The sequence below is a fragment of the Notolabrus celidotus genome, chromosome 6, assembly GCF_009762535.1.
Source record: "Notolabrus celidotus isolate fNotCel1 chromosome 6, fNotCel1.pri, whole genome shotgun sequence".
In the NCBI taxonomy this organism is placed as follows: Eukaryota; Metazoa; Chordata; class Actinopteri; order Labriformes; family Labridae; genus Notolabrus; species Notolabrus celidotus.
The window spans coordinates 2,297,646-2,322,243 of record NC_048277.1 but is presented as its reverse complement, the minus strand read 5'-3'; the positions used below and the strand labels follow the sequence as shown (position 1 = coordinate 2,322,243).

The 24,598-nt window shown below is 38.1% G+C and overlaps 2 protein-coding genes across 4 annotated transcripts in view; one reads left to right on the top strand and one right to left on the bottom strand.

The window, feature by feature from the left end:
- The window catches only part of ano10b (anoctamin 10b), a 20,053-nt gene extending 18,885 nt beyond the window's left edge, over nt 1–1,168 (top strand). The window contains exon 15 of the mRNA XM_034684798.1: nt 649–1,168. Coding sequence (XP_034540689.1) covers nt 649–672 — 24 coding nt within the window. The 3' untranslated portion in view covers nt 673–1,168. The remainder of the gene's footprint in view (nt 1–648) is intronic.
- A 3,289-nt stretch (nt 1,169–4,457) lies between these two features.
- LOC117814585 (Wilms tumor protein homolog) lies at nt 4,458–22,507 on the bottom strand. 3 transcript variants are annotated; one of them, XM_034686004.1, is made up of 8 exons: nt 22,027–22,507; nt 13,935–14,057; nt 9,914–10,016; nt 8,753–8,855; nt 7,790–7,934; nt 6,701–6,790; nt 5,397–5,480; nt 4,458–5,134 (listed from the first exon to the last, which is right to left on the bottom strand). In XM_034686004.1, exons 1-8 carry the CDS (start codon nt 22,505–22,507, stop codon nt 5,013–5,015), a joined length of 1,251 nt encoding a protein of 416 aa, XP_034541895.1. In that variant the 3' UTR covers nt 4,458–5,012. The 3 variants fall into 3 exon arrangements, with proteins under 3 accessions (XP_034541895.1, XP_034541894.1, XP_034541896.1); XM_034686003.1 differs by having other exon boundaries at nt 5,388–5,480; nt 8,753–8,852; XM_034686005.1 differs by having other exon boundaries at nt 8,753–8,852.
- Nucleotides 22,508–24,598: the final 2,091 nt, after the last annotated feature.

Genomic DNA, 24,598 nt, shown 5'->3' with positions numbered 1-24,598 from the left:
TATTGCATACAGGATGTTGATGTGGCAGGGACATTGCACAGTGTATTACACGTTATTGCGCAGAGTACAGAATATAGTTCAGTCATCAGAGGGAGAGGAGTTGTACAGTCTGATGGCCACAGGCAGGAATTTGTTGCCAGATGACTCCTAAGTTTAATGTTAGTGAACAGTTAATTATCAAAAGCATCAGTAGCAGCAGGTTCATTCATAACAGCACAGGAAACACAGACACATGCTCACATAGGTAGGGTCATTTTCTGCAGACCAGCTAAATGAAGACACATTAAATCATTTTGAGGGACAGTGGGGGTCGCGAGTCTTTGGCACCTATATTTGGGGGGCTGAAAAGATTGGGAACCCCTGGTCTTCTAGACCACTCTATGTTAAATTATGAACAGAGACCCAACACCAAGACAGGGTAAGACTCACACACAATATTTAGCTAGTTACAGCGGCGAGGAAAAACTTCCTTTAACAGGCAAAAACCTCGAGTAGAACCAGACTCAGGTTAGACAGCCATCTGCCTCGACTGAGTTGGGTCTGGAAAGAGGGATAGAGGAGAATAAGAGAGAGAGGGAGTGGTAAATATCACATCACCTAGTGTTTTATGTTTCTCCATTATCTGACGACATGTCTTCCTCCTTCCAGAAGCTGCTTGCCGAGGAGACCTGATGTTTCTCGGGTGTTGTGGTACTGCTTCATGTGTTGCTGTGTTGAGCTACTACAACCAGACACACAACCTGAGTGTTGTGTGGACCAGACCAGAGTGAAGCCTTGGGTCTCCAGCTGGGCCCTCACTGAACACTGCTTTGCTCCCACAGTTCCCCTGACTCCCTGTAATACTTCAAAGTGTGTGCTGCTCTCACTCACGCTGCGCTTTGCCCCGACAGCAGCAGGCTCAAATGTATTACACTAACGCAACACTGAACGTCAAAAGGAAGGTTCATGTTTGAGATGCCCTGAAGAAGCTTGTTGTGATGAGAGAAATGTTTATGGGGTTTAAAATGAGAACGACATGTGCAAAGATTTAGTTTGTGCTGGATGACAAAGAAATGGTGCTGAGCTTTACAATCACAGAGATGTTTTTTTATGCATGGATGCTTGTTCTCAGAAGGTTCATTCTTTACTGCTGGCAGATTAAAATGAGTAAACTGAATGTGCAAATGAACCCACTGACTTCTTTTTTGGCCTTATAGTTGCATACATGCCACAATCATGTCTCATATTTGGGTTTTTAAACCTTAGGACAGGAGTTCCCAAACTTTTCAGCTCGTGACCCCCAAAATATAGATGCTAAAGACTCGCGACCCCCACTGTCCCTCAAAGTGATTTAATGTGTCTTCATTTAGCTGGTCTGCAGAAATGGACCCTCCCTATATGAGCATGTGTCTGTGTTTCCTGTGCTGTTATGAATGAACCTGCTGCTACTGATGCTTTTGATAATGAACTGTTCACTAACCCTAAACTTAGGAGTCATCTGGCAACAAAGAAAGGCAGAAAACTCATTCTCATTACATTTTATATTTTCAAGGTTTTATTTCAAGCTTAGCTACTATTTTTGTTGATTTTTGTTGCTTTAATAGGTAAAATGTACTATTTATAGAAAACTTTTGTCATTCAACTTTTTTATTGCATTTTTTCAGTATTTCTTTTTTCACCACAGGTTAACAAATTATATAAAGTAATACAAAACCAACAAAGAAAAGAAAAAAACACAAAAAATACAAGTATAACAATGATAATAAAGGAATAATCATAATTAACAGTACAAACAAAAAGGAAGATAAACATAAGAAAACAAAGTAAATAAACAAACAAAAAAAATAATAATAATAATAAAAAATAAATAAATAATAATAATATATTTTTAGATAACCTCTGGAAGACGTCTCACGACCCCCCATTTGTGTCTCGCGAACCCCCAGGGGGTCCAACCCACATTTTGGGAACCCCTGCCTTAGGGGAATGTGTTTTGACCTCTGTGATGGAGATGTTATTTAAACATTCACTCTCTTAATCAATCAATCTTTATTTATATATCACCAAATCCAAACAAATGTTCTCCTCAGACTCTTTCCAAACAGAGCAGGTCTAGACCGTACTCTATGTTCTATTATTAACAAAGACCCAACATCAAGACAGGATAAGATCCAGTCCCATCTTACAGACAGGACTCAGTCTGATCTCATCTCAATCCACCATGAGCAGAGCACTTTGCAGCATTTAGCAAGTTACAGTGGCAAGGACAAACTTCCTTTAACAGGCAGAAACCTCCAGCAGGACCAGACTCATGTTAGACAAACATCTGCTGAGACCGTGTTGGAGAGAGGGATACAGGGAGATGAAGAGAGAGGACAGGAAGACCAGTGAAGTCTCCCAACAACTAGCACTCGCTTTAGGAGGACTCTCTCTGGTGGTCAATGTGAGTAACTACAACTCAAGATACAAATTACAAAAATGTGTTTAAATGTGACCTTATGCATAAAGTAATGAATTAAATAACTCAATTGTGACTTCACATTTGTGAATGTCATATCATCTACTGGTAGCTCCAACAGCTTCACCTACTTTCTTTCATTAAATTCACTTTAACTGTTCATGTGAGGGCTGAACCCACTATCACTAACACATTCATCTACAAGAATGTGATAAATATATCAGTATTATTTTAATGATTTGTAAAAGGGAGATTAAAAACACACTCTGTGATCTATTTATGAGCTTTAAATGTTTCTAAACATGTTCAATAGGTAGAGGTTATAATTTACCCTTTTGGCTAATTGAAAAAAAAAACGTAAGCAGAGTAATTTCAAATGAGCATTTACACTCTTAAATGTGTTTTATTATTTCTTCATCTCCCCATTCCTTGAAAGACAAAGGCAGTGAGACGAGAGGGAGATGGTGTGTATGGGTATTTGTACACAATGAAAACTTGTCCTAAATTATTTCAAACTTACCGTCACACACTGAGAGGATAAAAGTAAATATTTCCACATTTAGATTAAGAAACTACTGTGTGATGAGCTTCTTGCTGATGTGTAAATATTCCTTAAGTATAGAACAAAAGTTTGAAAGAGCAAATTAGAGAAATAAATCTTCAATCTGATTGTGGCATGATTATAAAAACTGGCTCCAGCTCCGCAATAATATGAAATCGATGAGTGGTATTGTAGTTTTGAATGTTTTAACATAGAAATACTTCAAACTTTCCTTACCTTTACTGTCCCATTAAAGTTACTAACCATAGACCTTTAAGGGGGGGCCCTGAGCTCCCTTGTCTCGTAGGTTCCTCTGGATCTCTGCTGCTGTGGAAGTGCCAGACTCCAGCTGCTACAACTACTACTATCCGTCTCACCACTATCATCTCTCTCTCTCTTCATCTCCCTCTATCCCTCTCTCCAACACGGTCTCAGCAGATGTGTGTCTACCATGAATCTGGTCCTGCTCAGGGTCTCTGATTGATTGATTGATTGATTGATTGATTGATTGATTGATTGATTGATTGATTGATTGATTGATCTCACAGACAGGTCAAGTATTGCAGAAATAAACACATCTTGTGGAAGGATCCTTGTCCAGACTCGACCCACTTCAAAGTATTTTAACTTCAGATAACAGGCATGTTTTAAAAAACGGGACAAAGAATAATGAGGCGATCACATGTTTATTACTATAACTTAACTTGCATGAGAAAGAGTTGATATTTTATAGTGTACACAGAGAAACACAGTTAAGTCATGTATGATAAGACTTTCCTAATGGGCCTTCATTTAAAAGAAGACTTAAAGAGACCATGAGACCGGAGCTTTTAATGTATCAAAACCCAAACACATCTATGCAGACAGAAAACAACATTATTCAGGTACCAAATGTTTCACTGACAGATACATAAAGACTCATATATTAATAACAAGAAAGAAACAGAGCTTGATCCATCCAAAGAAAAGTCTTCATTACATAATTTAAGATTATATCCTCCTGCTTTGGAAATGGCTCTATTCACATTGAAGAGCTTGCATTGTCTAAAACTCTGCTCTAAATGCTGCTAATATTCACACAGTGATGAGAGACTCAGGCAGACTGGGAAAGAAAATCCACAAATTATTTAGAAACAAGAACGATCAGCCGTTAAATCAAATCTCTAAGGCGTATTTCTGTTTGAAATGATTGTTATAAGCTCTGATGAAACACCTAAACTAAAATTAGAAACACTGCAGAAGGTACAGATATCTCTTTATTTGATCATCTGAAAATAAGAAGTTATGACTGTTAAAACTGCACCAAGGCAGAGCGACACATCACCTCATGATTCCAGTTACATGATGCAGTGATACCACTACAAAAGCTGGAAAAGCCTACAATAAAGAGCTGCTATGTAACGTTTTGGAATGGTGGGTTTAAAACAGACAGCTGGAGTATTAATCTTTTGTTTGGGGGAAATAAAAGGAGATGTTTTGGGAAACAAGAAGGCCTAAAGATGGACTAGATGGACAGGAAGTACGGGTACATATTGCATTAGTATGGGTGTGTTGGTTCAGTGGTAACATAAATACAAGGAAGCTACTGGGTATAAGGCATATAATATCAACTTTTTAAGCGATTAATCCTTCATCATTTCCTGGAGCCCCTCGGGTTGCCTCCCACTTGAAGCAACAAAACTGTCCCTTTAAATTAAAGGAGGGAGAGGATTTCTTTCACAGTGTTAGTTTTCTTTATTTTAAGGGAAATTAATGACACAAATAATAAATATTGACAGTATTATTCTTTAAGCTCCAGCCTCCAAAGTCTCACTATTCAACACACATATGTCACAAATCAACTGTTTTATTTTACACAAGTTTTACATTTGACTTCAGAATATAGACAAGAGTCTCCAGTTCATCAATACAAACCATTACTTACATTTTTAATCACCTATGTGTATTTTTGGAACGGGGTTAATTTGACAGACGATATTAACAGATGTTACAGAGGTTTGAACATGAACACTGCGGTGTAGGTCGACAGCAGACTCAGATGGTCAGCTGGAGCCTGGTGAGGTTCCTCTGGTGCATGCTGTGGTGTCGCACCAATTCATCGCTGCGGGCAAACTTCTTCTGACAATTAGGCCAGCGGCAGTTAAAAGGCTTCTCACCTACGATAGAGGCGGGATGGATGGACGGGTTGGAGGACATGCAGTGACAGACGACGAGTTGGAGAGGATGGTGGAGAGAAAGGAGAGGGTTGACTTTATACTACATGATTTATATTATAAAGGGGAATATTATAACTTGAATAGAAAGATGAAAACACATCACGTCAGAAGTGTTACTATGATAAGTCACTCCTATAAGTATCCCACATTAACATCACATGGATGAGGAGTAATGGAATAAAAGTGTACGCACTTGTTTTACCTGTATGAGTCCGGTTGTGTGTCTTGAGGTGGTCAGAGCGAGAGAACTTTCTCTGACACGTCTCACATTGGAAAGGTTTAACTCCTACAGACATGTACAGTATGCATGCACGCACACACACACACACACACACACACACACACACACACACACACACACACACACACACACACACACACACAAAGAAATATATAGAAAAATACAGTAGAGCAGGGGCTTGAAGAGAAGCAATTTAAAAGTTTGTCCCTTTTGGATGTGGATTTGGCCTGGTGCTTAAGTTGCACGCTTATATAGCAGGCGGCCTGGGTTTGATTCCAGTCTGCAGCCCCTTTCCCACATGTCATTCCCCCACACTCTCCCGCTCCTGGTATCCTACTCTATCCACTGTCCTCTCCTCTATAAATAAAGGTGTAACAGCCCCATTATTGTAACTCTAAAAAAAAAGATGATTTTGAGTCAAAGGACTGGTCGCCCCGCTGTCGTGTTTTACTTCAAACTTAAAGGTTACACATGAATGCTCAATTTTACAACTATTTATTTTGAATGGTTTCTTTATATTATATTTTATTATATTACATTGTATTAATATATGATATAATATAATATTATTTATATTAATTCATATTACATTTTATTAAATAATTATATTATATTATTTTATGTTATATTATATTATATTATATCATATTATATTGTTATATTATAGTATATTATGCATTATATTCAATTATATTATATTATTATTTGACATAATTTTATACTATTTCATATCATATCAAATTATATTACATTATATTATATTATATTATATTATATTATATTATATTATATTATATTTTATTTTATGTTATTATATTATATTATTTATATATGTGCTATCATTGCTTCTGAAATAAAACCTTCTGTCCCTAAATTGTCTCTTGCTACCTGATGATATGTCGTGTAAACATTAGCTCACTGTTGTTCCTTCTCGAGGAGTTATAGCTTTATATGTAGCCTGTAATTCATATGTAGCTTTGTGAGACATTACTGGATCTACTTTAGATCTGTTTATGAACTTGAAAGGAAATGCTAATATACATAAAATTCAGAGGAGATTTATTTCAGTGCCTTAAATGATACATTTTAAGACAGAAGCTAGGGGCCGTATTGAAACTGGCCCAGGGCCGTGAGTGTCCCCTGGGCCAGACTGGGGACAAGCTTGGTCTGGGGGATTTCAGTGTGGCAAACAACAGGGACGGACAAGAACAGAGCATGAAATCAAATAACCTGGGGAAAAAGGAATAAAAGAAGAGTCATTAAACCTGTGTGCCTCCTCTGGTGTCTCTTCAGCTGGTCAGAACGAGAAAACCTCCGGCCACAGTCTGTGAACTCACACTGGTACGGTTTCTCCCCTGAAGAAAAACATGGAAAGGTCAAATAAATTTAATTTGATACTACCACTTTAGAAAAAGGTAATAAAATAAATACAGAAAAGAATAGATTATTATTATTATTATTATTATTATTATTTTTATATAATAATAATAATAATAATACTAACAATAATAATAATAATAATAATAATAATAATAATAATATATTAAGCAGAATAATTTAGAAAATAAATAATAATATAGAAATACTATAATAATAATGATAAGCACATTAAAACTTGTATTAATAATAATAATAAATAGGTTTCATAAATAAATACAGTTATAGTAATATAATAATAATAATCAGAACAGTCATAACCATTCTAACAATAACAACAATAATAATACAAATTAACAATACAACAACAACAACAATAATAATAATAATAATAATAATAATAATAATAATAATAATAATAATAATAATAATAATAATAATAATAATAATAATATTAGTAAAAAATATATAATAATATTTTATTATTATTATTACTATTTGTATTAGGTAACTTTTCAAAAGTTACAAAGCGCTTAACAAACAAAAATAATTTCATCAAATATCATTCATATGACCTAAATTTATTTTGCTGTCTCAACAGAGCAAAACAGGATTGCATAACTTTGGTCACCTTGGTGTCAAAGTAAGGTCAGCCCTAGGTTGCAGGCCTCTACATGGACATTATTAGATAGGACACCCAGCCTGGAGGAGAGGTTATTAATGTAGCCTGAACTCTGGGGTAAAGAGGCAATGAACTTAGGATTTGCAGTTCTCTTCCAGTTGTTGATTTTAATCAGACAGGACAACATGAAAGAGATCATTGGTGCCAGACTTTAATGGACACAGAGCTGAGTGTCGTCTGCATAGAAGTGAAAGTCCTCACACAGAGGACCTAAAAATGGACTCCTGCAGGGTCCAATATCTTGAGACATCAAGTACACTTTTCCGTTCCATCATTTTGTGTCTCTGAGTTTCACCTGTGTGTTTGCGACTGTGCATCTGCAAATGAGACAGCTTGAAGTAGCGCTTGTTGCATCCAGGGTAGGCGCACATGAAAGGCCGCTTCTCGCTGCTCTCTGACCGCACCATGGCCTGAGCAATGCTGGGCACACGCCGCACATCCTGCACACACACACACACACACACACACACACACACACACACACACACACACACACACACACACACACACACACACACACACACACACTGTTAGTTACTGTGTTTGTGAAGTGGGGATGTTTGCGATCGAAGCCTCTGTGATTTATTAAGAATTGCATAGAATACAGAAGCAGTTATCTTGCCTGAGGGACTCTGGGGACATTGCGTGTGATTATTACATGTTATTATTATTTATTCAGACCTTGATAATGGAGAGATTGATCATAATTTATTAATACAATTATAACAGTGTACCTGTAGTTTGTTAAGTAAATATTTCAAATGAATAGGAATTACAATTAAAGAGCAAACTTCTAAATTCAACCATGTCAGAAATTAAGATTCCTATACAACAAACTGCACCAAATGGGGAAAGAAAATACAACATGAAATCAGAACTTTGTCACAAAATAGTGCAAACAAGTAGCATGCACATCATTCAACACGATATGCCACCGTCAAGGATTCCTTAAGACAGATAGGTGGCGGGAGAGGCTTAGAATTGGGAAGGTTAATGTCTGATCAAGATATGATCCAATCGGTCCTGGAGCAGATTCATGCATGTTGGAAAGTAGGACAAGTTATTAAGCATGTGACAGATTGGGAATTGCTTTAAATCAATAATAGAGAAGAAGGAATCATCAAGATAAGGCTAATAATGAGTAACAAATGTTGTTTATATGAAGTTTAGTGTCACACATTTTGAGATTTTAGTGTAAGAACTGACGTAATGCTATGACCTCCTATAAGAAAATGTTATGAAAAAGTGTGCGTCCTACCTGTATGCCTCTGAAGACTCCATGTGTGTGGATGCGGTACTGGGTGCTGCAGCTGTACACCATGGGGGTGTTTGGGTCACTGTCGTAGCCTGTGGCATGGCTGCTGACACAGCACAAGATTCATTTAGATACTGCAAATTAAAATATGCTCATAAGAGAAAAACAGCACTTTCATTATCGAACACAAAAGCTTCAAAATATCAGTTGAACATGACCTGTTTGGATGAGGCTTTCAGGTTAATGTAAATCAGAGAGACACCAGACAAAGAGAAGCAAGAACTTTAACACCATAAATCAGAACAGGGTAACAGACACATGCAGGGCTGTGGTGCCGTTATAGTCTTTAGTCACCTGAAAGGGCTTTTCACTATTGCCACCATCACCCTTTCACACCCACATTCATAAAGCCTATGGTTCCAACCCTCTCATCCAGATCTACTTTACTTTGTTTGGACTTATTTCAGGGGTGCAGTGTCTGGACCAAACCACAGATCTTTGAATTAGTGGACAATCCACTCTACCTCTTAGTCACAGCCGCTAGAGAGAGAGAGAAAAACTGAGTATTTCAGGCTAAGTGGTCACACAACGTTAATTATCAACTGTATAAGTTCTGTGAGTGTTTACAAGAAAGGTGCAGAGATGGCACCATATACCCAATCACATAAACATACACAAGTGCTTACCCTGCATTAGAAGATGGTCATGCGTTTTTTAAAACTCAGAGTATAATTCTCCAAACGTGAAAAAGTTAGACACACACTCCAGACTGAAAACAACACCGCTGAGTGGACGGATGCAGGAGAACAATTAACAAAGATGTTTTACCGCCTGTGAATGTGCAAATGAAGGCTTGTAATACTTTCAACTCACTTTTTTTTTTTTAAGTAATGACCTTTTGACCTGATATGTTGTTTGTCATCTATGACAGTTTGTAGGTCTGTAACTGTGGCTGCATGCACACACAAACCATGCAGTGGTGTACTCAGGATTCCACTGTAGTATATAAAACATTAAAAATTGCTTTCTCTGGTGCCCTTCAGAGGAAAATGCATGAAAAAGTGCCCCCTAGATGCCCCTAAAATGTATAAAATGTAGAAAGTGTGTGTGTGTGTGCGTGCGTGCGTGCGTGCGTGCGTGTGTGTGTGTGCGTGTGTGTGTTACCTGTTATAAGGATTTCTCAGCAGAAGAGCCTGGCTGCCTGTACAGCTGTCTGAAGGCGTGTGGCATCCATAGACTGGAGGAGGAATAGAATACTGCTGCTCACCTGTAGTACATGGACATATTCACAAACACACACACACATGAGAAAGCTTTGTACTTGTAAATGGGATGAGTAAAAACTGACGGGTGCTTCACATAGCAGCCTTTGCCATCAGTGTGTGAATAAGAAACAAGGTTAACATAGAAAGGACAGGTAGGCTCTCTTTTCTCTTCAAAGCATGGGTGTGGTTTGGGGGTAGAGAGGAGGTATTAGACCTGAGAGCAGGTTTTGATAATATTTAGGGTGTGGTTTGTGGTTCAATAAACACATTACAAATCAGTCACTGCGGTCGTCAGTAGGGCTTCACACAAACGGGACCATTAGTTTTAGCGTACCATTATGGAATGGCCCACCTGGCCGTAGCATTAGCCGCATGCACGACTGCAAATAATTGAATAAATAACTAATTGCGCCATGAAAGCGAGGCTGGTGCACAACATCATATGTCCAGGGAACCTCCTGGAAAACCCTGATCCAACAAATTCAAACTGAGCATGCCTACTACACATAAACAACAATAAACATGGTGAGTGGTACCGCTGTGACTGAGAGAAGATCAAGAAGAAATGGACATTTTATTAGAAGAATATAGAATAAGACAATAATACAAAATAAAATCAGCATCATGAAAGAGACAGGATGTCAAGGCGGACAGGATCTCAAGGCGCAGCCGGGGGGAGGAGGGTCTCCAGTTCGGGGAGCTTGGAATCTCATCTCTGCTTTTTGCAGACGATGTGGTTCTGTTGGCTTCCTCGAGCGGGGACCTCCAGCATTGGGGCGGTTTGCAGCTGAGTGCGAAGCGGCCGGGATGAGAGTTAGCACCTCCAAGTCTGAGGCCATGGTTCTCTGCCGGAAAACGGTGGATTGCTCTCTCTCGGTGGGGAGTGAGACTTTGCTCCAAGTGGGGGAGTTTAATTATCTCGGGGTCTTGTTCGCGAGTGAGGGTAAAATGGAGCGTGAGATCCACAGGCGGATTGGTGCGGCGTCAGCAGTGATGCGGACGTTGTATCGGACCATTGTGGTGAAGAGGGAGCTGAGCCGGAAGGTAAAGCTTTCGATTTACCAGTCGGTCTACGTTCCAACCCTCACCTATGGTCCTGAGCTGTGGGTCATGACCGAAAGGATAAGATCGCGGATACAAGCGGCTGAAATGAGTTTCCTGCGAAGGGTGTCTGGGCTCAGCCTTAGAGAGAGGGTCAGGAGCTCGGACATCCAGAGGGAGCTCGGAGTAGAGCCGCTGCTCCTCCGCGTCGAAAGGAGTCAGCTGAGGTGGTTCGGGCATCTGATAAGGATGCCTCCCGGACGCCTCCCTTTAGAGGTGTTCCGGACACGTCCAACTGGGAGAAGGCCCCGGGGTAGACCCAGAACGCGGTGGAGGGATTATATCTCCCGCCTGGTCTGGGAACGCCTCGGGATTCCCCAGGAGGAGCTGGAAAGTGTCGCTGGGGAGAGGGATGTCTGGGTCAATTTGCTTGGACTGCTACCCCCGCGACCCGACCCCGGATAAGCGGAAGAAAATGGATGGATGGATCATGAAAGAGGTTTTGCGCAACAAGCACCGCCACCAATGTGGTCCAGATGGAGGACCACCTGTCCCCCTATTGAAGGATGAGGACTTGTTAACGGAGTTGTTTGGGAAGGATTCACTTCACGGTGTTGCTGGTAGGTTACCTAAGAATTATGTCCCGTCTCCTAAATCTAAATCTGCTGTATATTTCGACATTGTCATACTTTTCCAAAGGATTCGTTCGATCCTTAAATATCCGTTGTCTTCTCATATTTGGTCTTAAACTGTAACACATAAGCACGATGTCCTCCATCCTTTAAACAGCCTAACAGGTGAGGTGATCCTGCCGTTAGCACCTGTAATGGTGGGGTCTACCTCCATTAAATGTAATGCTCTGTTGGGGGGTTAACCTGGCTCATGCAGACCGCTAATCCATTTCTTTTTTCAACATTAGTACAAACAGCCCATTTTCATATCTAATGGCTGGACATACATACGGGTCCAGGTCTTTGGATGTGTCCTCTAAAGTTCGGATCCTTCTAGAGAGGCAGCCACTGTCCCTGGGTACTTGGGGGTCCATTAACAGTACCATTGTTCCTTCAGTTAGCTTTGCTAAGCCCTTCCACCCCCCCCTCACTTAGTCTGGAGGGTAGTTTCTGATGAAGCAGATTTGACTGCAGCTTAACTGCCTAGACGGCTGGTATCTTTATTGAGGAGGGTCGCCCTGACAGTGTCCTTATGTATGAAATAAATGTTGCAGATGTGCCCTCTTGGATGCCCCTGTAGTAGATAAACATTATAAAAGGTCTTCTCTGGTTCCCTTTCTTACTGATGACTGATCGCTAACAACAAACAAACATGTTTCAAAGGCACAAAGGTCTTCAGTAGTTGAGACAATCCAAAAGTATGTATACTTCTTTAATACACCCCAAAAAAATACAACAGAAATGTGTAGATAATAAAAATCATACTCATGAGTCAACGACACACAAACTGAGTAAGCAAACTAGTCAATGGATCTCCTCTGCACCCTCGCAGAGAGCACGTAGGACTCTACCCGAGGACCTTAGGTCCTGCACTGACTCAGTGAAGGCTCCTATATACAGTGTTAAATAGGGTACAGATGACATCCATGACAGAGAGACTTCAGGTGAGGTGGAATCAGAGGGCACAGATACAATACAAATGATGAAAAAGAAGATATAGATGCTAACTGGACAAGAAGAAACACCTCTCTGACTGCTCTTTATTATAATGATGTGTCATCAAGCCCAAACCAACACATCATGTGACAGGTGTTAATAGATTACAAAGGACCTAGAAGTCTTCTGTTGGTGTTCAAGTTAGTGTGTGCAAGAGATCGTGAAAAGGGTCCTCTGAGGAGCACATGACGGAAGAAAAAAGGAGGGATGTGTGGTGTCCTGACAGTGCAGAAGTCAGCAGCAGAATAAAAAATTGAATTAAGATTACATTCAGATTTTAAAATATGTATTTTTAAATTTTCCAATTATTGACTTTTCCTAAAAATAGGATTGTTGAGTGATAATTATTGATAATATAAATGTTGCAAAATCATACTTATGATAAAAACAAGAATGAAAAGCATTTATTTCTGCAGCAGACGTCTCCTACAGGAACATCTGGAGGATGAAACTCTGACCCTTGCAGACTTTGGGTTTCTGCATTTGTGTCGGCTTTCTGAGGCACATTTAGTTTTATTAAAAGAACGTTGATGTTTGTCTATTTGAATTTGCACTGTTCCTAAATCAGATTTTTAAAAATCTTTCAACCCTTTTTTATTTTGCAATCTCTGAACAAACTACAGGTTCTGATCAGGGTCAAAATCCAGGTGCTCTTTTTATGCAAACCTATGTGTTACAGCCATAGACTGTACATAAAATGGACGTCATCTCTTCAGCTGGAAGTGAGGCCGCCACAAAAACTGCTCCCCCTGGTGGCTGGCTGCTTGACTGGGGCTGCAGTCAACCTTTAAAAAATAAATACACATGGTACGAATGTTTCTCACATCTGTATGCTGTGGTGATAAGTAGTTATTATTTGACTGTTTTGTGTTCAAGGCCTCTTTTTTCTGAAAAGTTTCTTTTTCGTTAGTTATTAGAGGTTAAAAATCGTGGTTTTACATCCGGGTTCACTTTGATTGACAGATGCTGTAGAGAGAAACTCTGTAGGACCTCGGGATGTTACGCTGTAGGGCGGAGCTTGTTACCGTGGAAACACACAAATTCCCTACTGCGCAGACTCTGGCTGCAGAAAATGTACAAGTTGTCAGCGTTCTGGAACGAGATATTTTGTCTTCGAAACCGTACAATAGGAAAAGGCAGAGCGACGCTGTCCATTATATATATAGTCTATGGTTCCAGCACATTCAATGACTGAAAGCTGCACATTCTTACCCAAGCTACTTTGCTGAGTCACTGCCTCTTCGTGTTTGAAGGGGTGGTTGGAGAACTGAGAGCTATGGTGTGAAGGAGTGTGGCTGTAGTTACCGGCTCCATCAAATGCAACAGCGCTGTAACCTGCAACACACAAACACACAAACACACAAACACACAAACACACAAACACACAAACACAAAGCTGTAATTAAAGAGGGCACACTCATAACAGTACAATCAAAGATCACACTTTAACAGCTGCAGGTTTTTTTACACACTGAGACTTTATCCCTTTTAAATCAATGATGAACTTTCAGAAAGGTGTCTCTGCTCTTCTGTTTTTAGTTGAGTCATGTTTCAGATGTTTGTTAAACTGTGAGGTAGCTGCTGCTGAGCAGAGCACACTGATATTTTGACACATCGTAAAGACAGATCTATTCTTTGCCTCTTATGAAAAACTGATTACCCGTAACACAAGAACCAACTGTACAAACATTTTACTTCACTGTTAGAGTTGATTTCCAAAGGTGGGTGAGTACTTTTAAAGGTCTTTATTCATCCCAAGATGATGTCATGTGTTTCTATGTTCACACATTAGTTCCTCTGAAAGTGTGTTTTCCTGCAAAGTTGAATGCAAAGCGTCTGATAATCCAGAGAAGAGGAGAAGAAGAGAGATATAGTTCTTATGGTTTTATCATGATTACACAAGAGTTCATGAATGTCAACCCCAGGAGTGCACACACATGCACACAACACACACACAGCCATACCCACATTAAGTGTCGTACAAGGACTAGAAAACGGACCCAGCTCAGCCCACAACAATGTGTACCTTGAGATGCAAGATGCCTTAAAGCGCATGCTGATCACCGCGCCCCAGCACCAACTGATGTGGAGGCCCTCCTGTTATATTCTATCGGGTTATTAGGGCCCGAGCACCAAATAGGCGACTCCCCAACCTCTCTCTCTCTGTCTCTGTCTCTCTGTCTCTCTCTCTCTGTCTCTCTCTCTCACTAAAGCCCCAAGAACTACTGTCCCCTGAACTAAAAGGTTCCTGTGCCCCCATTGTTGTCTGCGTTTCGACCGCGGGCTAAAGTCCCGGGTAGATTGTGCAAATCAGGCCAGTGACGTATGGAGAGAAAAAAAGTAAATGTACTACACCACCAGACCAGTAGAGGGCAGTAAAACAAAGACCAATGCCATTCATCACAGATGACACCATAGAAGCAGACAGACAGGCAGGTATCATTATGAATCAACACGTGAGAGGAGATAAGCGCGAGTAGCAAAGACGTTTCAACACGGCTTTAAAATCCTTTTGAACTCAAAAAGCCGTGGCAGAGATCGGCCGGTGTTTTGGTTTAAACAGCGACCCTGTTAACTGTAGACTTTCAGCCGGATGCATCCCTCATAAACGTCTTTAGACGATCATTAAATATCTGATGAGGATATTTTGAAATCTTAATAAAAACTAAACTAGTTTGCATTCCCAGGAACTCCCTCTGTGTTTCAACAGCTGTGTAAACTCCACAAACACTGACACGTTCAGCTGAAGGTCTCCAGTTTACAGGGTCACTTTTAAAACCGTAACACCGGGAGAGACGCATTCACGGTGGGCTGAGAGAAGACTACTGTTACAAGCTGCTAAATCAAGAGAATCACAGCTTCTTCTTTTGAAAAGTACACACACATACAAAAAAGATAGAACAAATCAAAACTAATGAAAGAAAGAGAAATCAAGAGAATCACAGATGTGTGTGATGTTATTGTGGACGGAGGGAGGAATAAAAACACTGAGGTTAATCTACCAATCAGACACGTTCAGCATTGCAGGCCCTGCCCCCCCAAAAGTCCCGGGACCTTTGAAAAGTACTACCCCCCTAGCAGGGGCTTATAGGGGGGAGATTATCTACCCCTGAACTAAATTTAGACCCTGGGTCCACCGGCCGAAACGCACATAGTTCAGGGGTAAAGTTCCAGCAGTCGAAAAACGCCTTAACAGGTTCATGATTTAAAAGGCAGAAATTTAACGTGAAGTGTGCTTAGGTTATTTGGTGAGAAGAGAGGAGATGACAGACAAAAGACCTCCGTTAGTCTCCACTCACCCCTTTGTCTGACTCGTGTGTGTGTGTGTGTGTGTGTGTGTGTGTGTGTGTGTGTGTGTGTGTGTGTGTGTGTGTGTGTGTATTCTCAGTGTAGCACTGAGAAGGAAAGCCTAAACTCTTGTTAAAATGATCACGTTGAGCTGTTATATGTTTGACAGTTTGGGAACGGCGGGAAGACTAAGTATGAAAAAATAAATAAGACAGGTCAAACATTTGTATGTATAAATATGCGCTAAGATTTATCATTCAATGCATTATAGTGTTTCATAAATTGTCCTACACACTTTTCTAAAATCTTCAATTTGTGAAACTCCATTTTAAACATCAGTACACTGAGCATGTTACTCGTCCCTGGTCTCCAACACCACATTTCACCATGAAATATACCATTCAACTTCTTGAGGGTCATTGATAGTTCAGAACTATCATTTGTTGCATTGCAGATCCAACTTGACATCCCTTCATCTCTGTAGTTTGATACTGTTCTCATAAGAATACAATTATTTTTGATTTTAAGCACACATTTCTTGTGTCCTGTTGTTGTCATACTGTCCTATCTCTCAAACGTGAGTCAAGTTCTCATCAGGAAGTTTCATCATCTGAATCTATTGAAGGCTGTAAGAGGATCACTGATAGATTTTGATAAAACAATAAAATGTTCTAAATCTTTTATTCTGCAGGATTCATGTCTCACAAAAGTTACCCACACCATTTTAAATGATTGGAACTTAAATTTGTTTTAAATGCTAACGAGTTTGCATTTGAGTCTGTGATTGTTTTGAACATGGGTGAGACTCATGAGATTTTGCATGTATCATTGTTGCAGTGCATTGTACACAGAGTCCTATGGGGCTACATTTGTAAAGTTGTGCACACTGAAAATAACAGCTACAATTCTCCACATTTAGCTCCAAAATGTCATAAAAATGTAGAGTGAATTTTTAAAAGTCACTTTTTTTAAATCACATTTAGAGGAATATTTGTGACCTTCTTCACATTTAATTTTGTTGAGAAAAATATATTAAGTTAAAATCACTGTTAAATCCAAATGCTAAATATAAATACTAAATGTTTAATCTAAATGTTAAATTTATATTTAAATGTTAAATATAAATATAAATGTTAAATCTAAATGTAAAATGTTGAACCTAAATGTTAAGTGTTAAATCTAAATATTAAATGTTGCTCTGCGATCCTAAATATTTAGCTGATATGCAAATTCACACTGCCGCCTAGAGGAAATACCAAAATAAAAGCTTCATAAAGAGATACAGACTTAGCAATAGCAACTTAGCTTGTCTGTAGACTGGGTCTGTTCTGTCTCTGAGTGTTGTGATATCTCTTAGTAGCCTCCAAAACTGCCTATCCAGCATTTTTAGGGTGGGCAGTCCGGCTATAACCCGTAGGAGTCAGTACTGACAGACTATGGTTAGGATATCTGTATCACTTTATGAAGCTTTTATTTTGGTATTTCCGCTATAGGCAGCAGTGTGAATTTGCATTTTAGCTAAATATTTAGGTAGCAGAGCAACATTTAACATTTATATTTAACATTTATATTTATATTTAGCATTTAGATTTAACAGTATTATTTGTGGCCAGAAAAATAAATGTGAAAAAGGTTACAAATATTGCTCTAAATGTGATAAAAACATAAATTAAAAACATGTTGTGATATTTTCAAAGACGTTTGGGAGCTAAATGTGGAGAAATGTTGCTGTTATTTTCGGTGTGCACAACTTTACCAACGTCGCCCCGTTAAAGTCTGCTGCTCTGTCACAGTGAAATACAAAAACCACAATGAACTCTCAGAGAAACTTTTATAATGAAGTGTTGTCTGTTTACTACTTGCGGTATGAAATTCTCCTGTTCAGCATGGGCAGCCTGGTAAAACAGAAATCTCTTTATTGAGAGGATGTGCTGTTTGTTTAGGCCGTGGTTAGCATCAGAGCGCCGGGTCTACAGGAGGTGGACTCTCAGCACATTAGAGTGCGGGCTGTACGCTGACCATCCAATCAAGAGTTCAAAACAGTACTGACATCCTGACGAAGTATTCTTCCTTTTGCTGAACAAACTTTTTTACCCCTAAATTGTGTGTGTGTGGGCTCAATCGTCTCCTGCCCATAGCTGCTGCACATATACACTACCAGTCCAAAGTTTGTAAACACCTTCTCATTCAAGGGTTTGTATTTATTGTAATGATTGTAAACACTGTAGATTAATACTGAAGACATCAAAACTATGAAAGAACATATATGGAATTATGTAATGAACCAAAAAGTGTTAAACAAAGCAGAATCTGTTTTATATTTTAGATTCTGTAAAGTAGCCCCCTTTTTCCTTCATGACAGCTTTGCACACTCTTGGTATTCTCTCAGTCTGCTTCATGAAGTGGTCTCCTGGAATGGTTTCTAATGAACATGAGCCTTGTCAAGAGTTCATTTGTAGAATGACTTGCCTTCTTAATGTGTTTGAGACCATCAGTTGTGTTGTTCAGAGGTAGGGTTAGTACACAATGGATAGCCCTATTTGACTACTGTTGTAATCCAGATTATGGTAAAACCAGATTATTTCATAGTTTTGATGTCTTCAGTATTAATCTACAATGTTGAAAAGAATTAAAATAAATAAAAAACATTGAATGAGAATGTGTGTCCAAACTTTGGACTGGTAGTGTGTATGCTTTAAGTCAAACAGCCCACCACATTATTCAGGATTAGAGTTGATTTTATTTCGATCTTGTTTTTATTTACCATTTTTAACTGATTGCTGATTTCTTGTTTTCATTGAGGGTTACCTTTTAGTAGCACTTAGTCACTGTGTTGTCGTGTCTGGTTCTGTGCTGTCTGTTTGTTGGTTGTTGTTGTAGAAAGCAGGCTAACTCGCTGCAAACAAAATCTACCTACAGGAGCAAATAAAGTCACCTTGAACCGGGATTATTCATTCAACCACATTTCTGATTTGAAAGATAGAGATAGACTTTAAACTTCACTTTACTTATTATTTAATTTTGTGATTTTTGTAGAGATGTTCCAAACAATGTTTGTATTATTTTATTCGTATAGCATTATGATGATTCTTAATGTATAATACGATGGTAATCGTGAAAGCATGACTGTTATTGTAGCGTGTCTTTAATCATTGAAGCTTTCCTCATATAGTTTTTAAACCTGTGAAATCAAACAGCTTGTTTTATTGTGTAAAATGTCAGACTAATAACTCACAGAGGACTCAACTTACCATCTAATTATTGGTTTAGAAATTAAAATAAATCAGACTTTAATTTTTTTCTGCAACACAGCGCTAGGACTCTCACTTTTCATGAACGTTGAAAGGCGTTCAGTTTGAGATATCACAGATGACCAAAGGCTTTGAGGAATTTAAAGTTTTTACTATGTTATTTTTTATGTGTAAAATGAAATATGAGGATAATAAATCAAATTTTAACTGAATTTTAGTAGCGGTTATTTTTTACACAGAAGTATATAAAATAAAACAGTACTAAAAGTAAAACAAGACTATAATCCCCCCCCCCCCATTCTGGAACACAGGGTACCAGTGCCCTGTCATTGATTTTCTCTTCTATGTAATATCCGGTAAAGTTGAAGTTTACCTAAATACATTAATGCTGGATCCCAGATGCTGTGAAATTTGTTCCTAGACCCCCTCAGTGAATATTTAATTTTTTCTAATTGTATGAAGTGCAATAAGTCACTCAGGCACAGGGACACCTTGGATGGACTTGATTACTTCCAATGCAATAGTATTCCTCTGCGTGCAAGCAGTGTTATAAAAGCAATAACGTCTTGATGTCTACTTCGCAATGATGGTGTTTATCTGTAATACCAGATATAGCTGCAGCTGCACTTGGTTGAAGTCCAATATCAAAAGCCCTTTATATAGTATTAAAGGTCACACCAGTAAGATGAAAGAGCAGGACATGACCGAAACATGTGAGTTAAATTAGTGACTGTGACATTCTGTATCTTAAAACTAGCATGAATTGAAAAACTAGCTCATCATCAATAACTTCTTTTTCATGTAAATACAACTTCACCAAAATTAAGTCTCAGATTCACAACATTATTTTTGTTTTGTTGTACATCCACTCTTGCAGTTTATTTGTAACATTAAACATTTTATTTAGCATTTAGCATTGAATTAGATATTCTCAAAACTCTTTAGAGTTTCATAAGAGGGTACTGGATCTTATCCTGTCTTGATGTTGGGTCTTTGTTAATGATAGAACATGACCTGCTCTGTTTGGAAAGAGTCTGAGGAGAACATTTGTTGGGATTTGAAGCTATATAAATAAAGATTATTCTACTTATATTAGAGTTTTCTCTTATAACAGCTAACAAAGTGACACAGCCCTACACGCCTTAATCTCTGTGTCACTCAGAGAGTTTCTCTCTCTGAGTAACACAGAGAGACTAATGCACACTTTTATAACCAGCAGGTTAGACTACTGTAACGCTCTCCTCACTGGTCTACACAGAACACAATAAACAGACTGCAGTTAATGCAAAATACAGCAGCAGGATTTTTAATGAAGACCAGAAGGAGAGCACACATTACGCCTGTTTTAAAGTCTTTACACTGGCTGCTTGTTTCTTTTCATATTGACTTAAAAATTATTTCACTAGTTTTCAAGGCGCTGCATGACCTCGCACCAGAATACATCTCAGAGATGCTTTCAGTGTATAAACCAGGAAGGCCTCTCAGATCCTCCGGCTCCTCTCTTTTAGTTGTTCCTCAGAGGAGAACAGAAACTTTCAGTGACGCTGCTTTCAGCCACGACGCTCCGAGAAGATGGGACAGCCTGCAGGAGGATCTGAGAGGAGCTGACAGAGATATTCAGACTTTTAAACTTAAACTAAAAACACATTTATTCAGTCTGGATTTTATGTAGGGTTTAACAATTTTATTACTTACATTTTACTATTATATTGGTTTAAATGTTGCTTTATTCTTTTACCACTTTATACTGTTTATCTTATTTTTTTATTTTTTTATTTTATCATTCATTTATTTATTCATATGTATCTACTCCGTTTTATTGATATTTTTGGCCTTAATTTTATTTTCAACTCTTATCCTTACCCTTTCTAAATTAATTTATTTGAATTATTTATATTCTTGATATTAATTTGATGCTTTAACTTATTTTAATTACATATATTTTGTAGTCTCTATCTTAAAATCCATTTTGTTTTTAATATGTCTTGCATTTTATTTTATTTCTGCTTCTTTCTTGTTTTCAATCGCTGTAAAGCACTTTGGGTTGCATTAGATTTGTATGAAAGGTGCTATATAAATAAAGCTTGATTGATTGATTGATTGATTGATTGATTGATTGATTGATTGATTGATTGATTGATTGATTGATTGATTGATTGATTGATTGATTGATTCATCAGCTGCCAGGACCTTCAGTATGTTGAGTTTTTAAAACAAGCTAAAAGTTGATGGGAGTAAAAGTAAGTAAATAAAATGTCATTCTGTCGTTTATAAAACTTTAAGAGGCTGTGAAGTACCAGAGTATATGGGTGTGAACCTCAGGGCATTAAAACTTCACATATTTAAAAACTATATTGTTACATTTACATTATTATTATTATTATTTACATTAATACGGCTTACTGCCACTGTGTAGCCTTTTTGTCTTTGTTTGATATTGTAAAAACATTATGCTTTTAAATGTGAGATTATTTTGGTTGAAACATTAAAACATGTATTTTTTAAGATTATGTTTGGGCCCTCTGCCTTCATTTGATAAGACAGGATAAAGTAGAACATGTGTGGAGAGAGAGAGACAAAGAAAGGACTGATGGTTATGGTAAAGCTACCTTTGTACAACAAAAATAAAAGTCTTAGAGTGAAGATGACCTATGAGGAAGTCCTAAATCATGAGACTTCAGTGAAGTGCTGTGGAGCTTGAGGGTGATGACATTTCATGATTAACATCCCTAAATGAAACCCTGATCCCTCTCCTTCAGTCCTACCTGTCTGGTTGTGGGTTGCCTGCTGCGTGTCCATGTAGTTGGTCAGGTAAGACGGGTTGTTGAACATCCTGTTGGTGGACTGGTGGTGGTGTGGGGCCGCCACAGATGGAGGTTGACTTGGTGGTGGTGGTGGTGGTGGTGGAGGCAGAGGTGCTCCTAATGCTCCATACCTGCAGGCCCCGGTCCCCGTGAACTGCCCTGAGAAGTGGACGGTGAAGGCGCTGAGGCCGCAGTGAGGGTCAGCGTCGTGGTGGTGGGGGTCACTGTTGGTCCCCCAGCTGGGCTCCTGCTTGATGAAGGAATGTGGCCCCAGGGAGCTGTGGGGGGCAGCAAGGGAGGAATAAGGGGATCCAGCAGCATGGAAGTCCAGGACAGGAGCCCACTGAGGGGCTGAGCTGACCGGCAGGGCTGGGCAGCCAGGGCTCGGGCCTGTAGGGAACGGGGGCAGCAGGGAGTTCAGGTCACGTACATCAGAACCCATCGCTGTCCACAGGGGAGGAAGGTAGGCTATTTTTAAAGTTGATCCTTCTCCCTGAAGCTGTCTACCTGCTCGCTGCTCTTTATCTTGTTGTCTGACTTACCCAAAACCAAACCAGCCTCCCCTCACGATGCTTCAATATCTACAGGAACTTTACGATAACTGTTCTCCTCTTTCAAAATGGATCTCAGGTTTGGTTCTTGTCCCTCAGTTTACAGCACGACACAGGCACTCTGGGAAATCCAACAGTAGTTCTTGAAAGTTCTCTGCAGCAGCACCAGAGGAGGGTCAAAAAGTGAAAACGTTGATCAGCTGTGTCTCAGTTCCATTGACATCTGTCCATTCAGTGAACAGAGAGGCAACCGCTCCAAGCTTTCTCTGTGAATGGAGAGAGAGGAGGAGAGGACGAAGGAGTAACCCTCTCCTCCCTCCAGCTCCCGGCCTGTTTGTTTATGTTTGAGTGTGTGTGTGCATGAGTGTGTGTGTGTGTGTATGTGTGTTGAGAGTGTGAGGAGGCGGAGTCAGAAGGTGATAAGGTACAGGAACCCCTGCTCTCTGCCTGTGTTCATTAATTCATTTAGACAAACACACACACACACACACACACACACACACACACACACACACACACACACACACACTCACACACACACACACACACACACACACAGACACACACACACTCACACATTTGTAATTTGAAGGAAATAGAAACATTTTCTAACAAAAAACAAAGCAGAAGAAAAGAAAAGAAAAAAAGATATGCTGATATGTTTGAAATTCCCTATCTTTAAATCTTCTCTTGACTAAAGACAAAATATCCTGAACTATTTCATCATTTCATCCATATCTAAACTCTGCTGGCTGCTGATTGGCTGATGGATGATTTTTGCTAGCTGTTTATTTTAGAGACACATTCAGATCAGCTACTGATTTTTAAAACTGGACTATCACGTGTGTTTTTGAAGTTCCAAAGTGCCAACTGAATCATCAGAAACAGTGATGACGTGTGAGTCTATGTCCAATGCAATTTTAAAAATAAATTAAATTAAACAACGGTCATATTTAAATACTAAGAATAGTCTAATCAGTGGAACACATAAATTGCACATAAAACAAATAGACTTTCAGGCGCACTTACACCCTTTTATTATTATTATTATTATCATCATCATCATCAATATAAATATAATCAACATCTTTGTTATCATAATCATTATTATCATTATTATAAATACCACTGTCGTTATTATCATTATTGTTATTTTGGTTAATAAGTAATAATAATAATAATAATAATAATAATAATAATAATAATAATTAATTAATTAATTAATTAAAAACTAATATAAATAATAATAACAAATTAAAAATAAAGACTAATAATAATGATAATAACAAAACAAATGATAATAATAAATTAAAAAATAAAGACTAATAATAATTTTATTAATAATAATAATAACAATAATAATAATAATACATTAAAATAAATATTACTACTACTTCTACTACTACTACTATTAATAATAATAATAATAATAATAATAATAATACATTAAAATAAATATTACTACTACTTTTACTACTACTACTACTATTAATAATAATAATAATAATAATAATAATAATAATAATAATGATAATATTAATAGTAATAATAATAATAATAATAATAACAATAATAATAATAATACATTAAAATAAATATTACTACTACTTCTACTACTACTACTATTAATAATAATAATAATAATAATAATAATAATAATAATAATAATAATAGTACTACTACTTCTACTACTTCTACTACTACTACTACTACTAATAATAATAATAATAATAATAATAATAATAATAATAATGATAATATTAATAGTAATAATAATAATAATAATAATAATAATAATAATAGTACTACTACTTCTACTACTACTACTACTACTACTACTACTACTACTAATAATAATAATAATAATAATAATAATAATAATAATAATAATAATAATCTTTCTAGTCTGGACTTCCAAAATGAACGGCCCAAAATGTTTTCACCCTTTTCACTCTTTACAATACCAAGGCCCAAATTCAGTA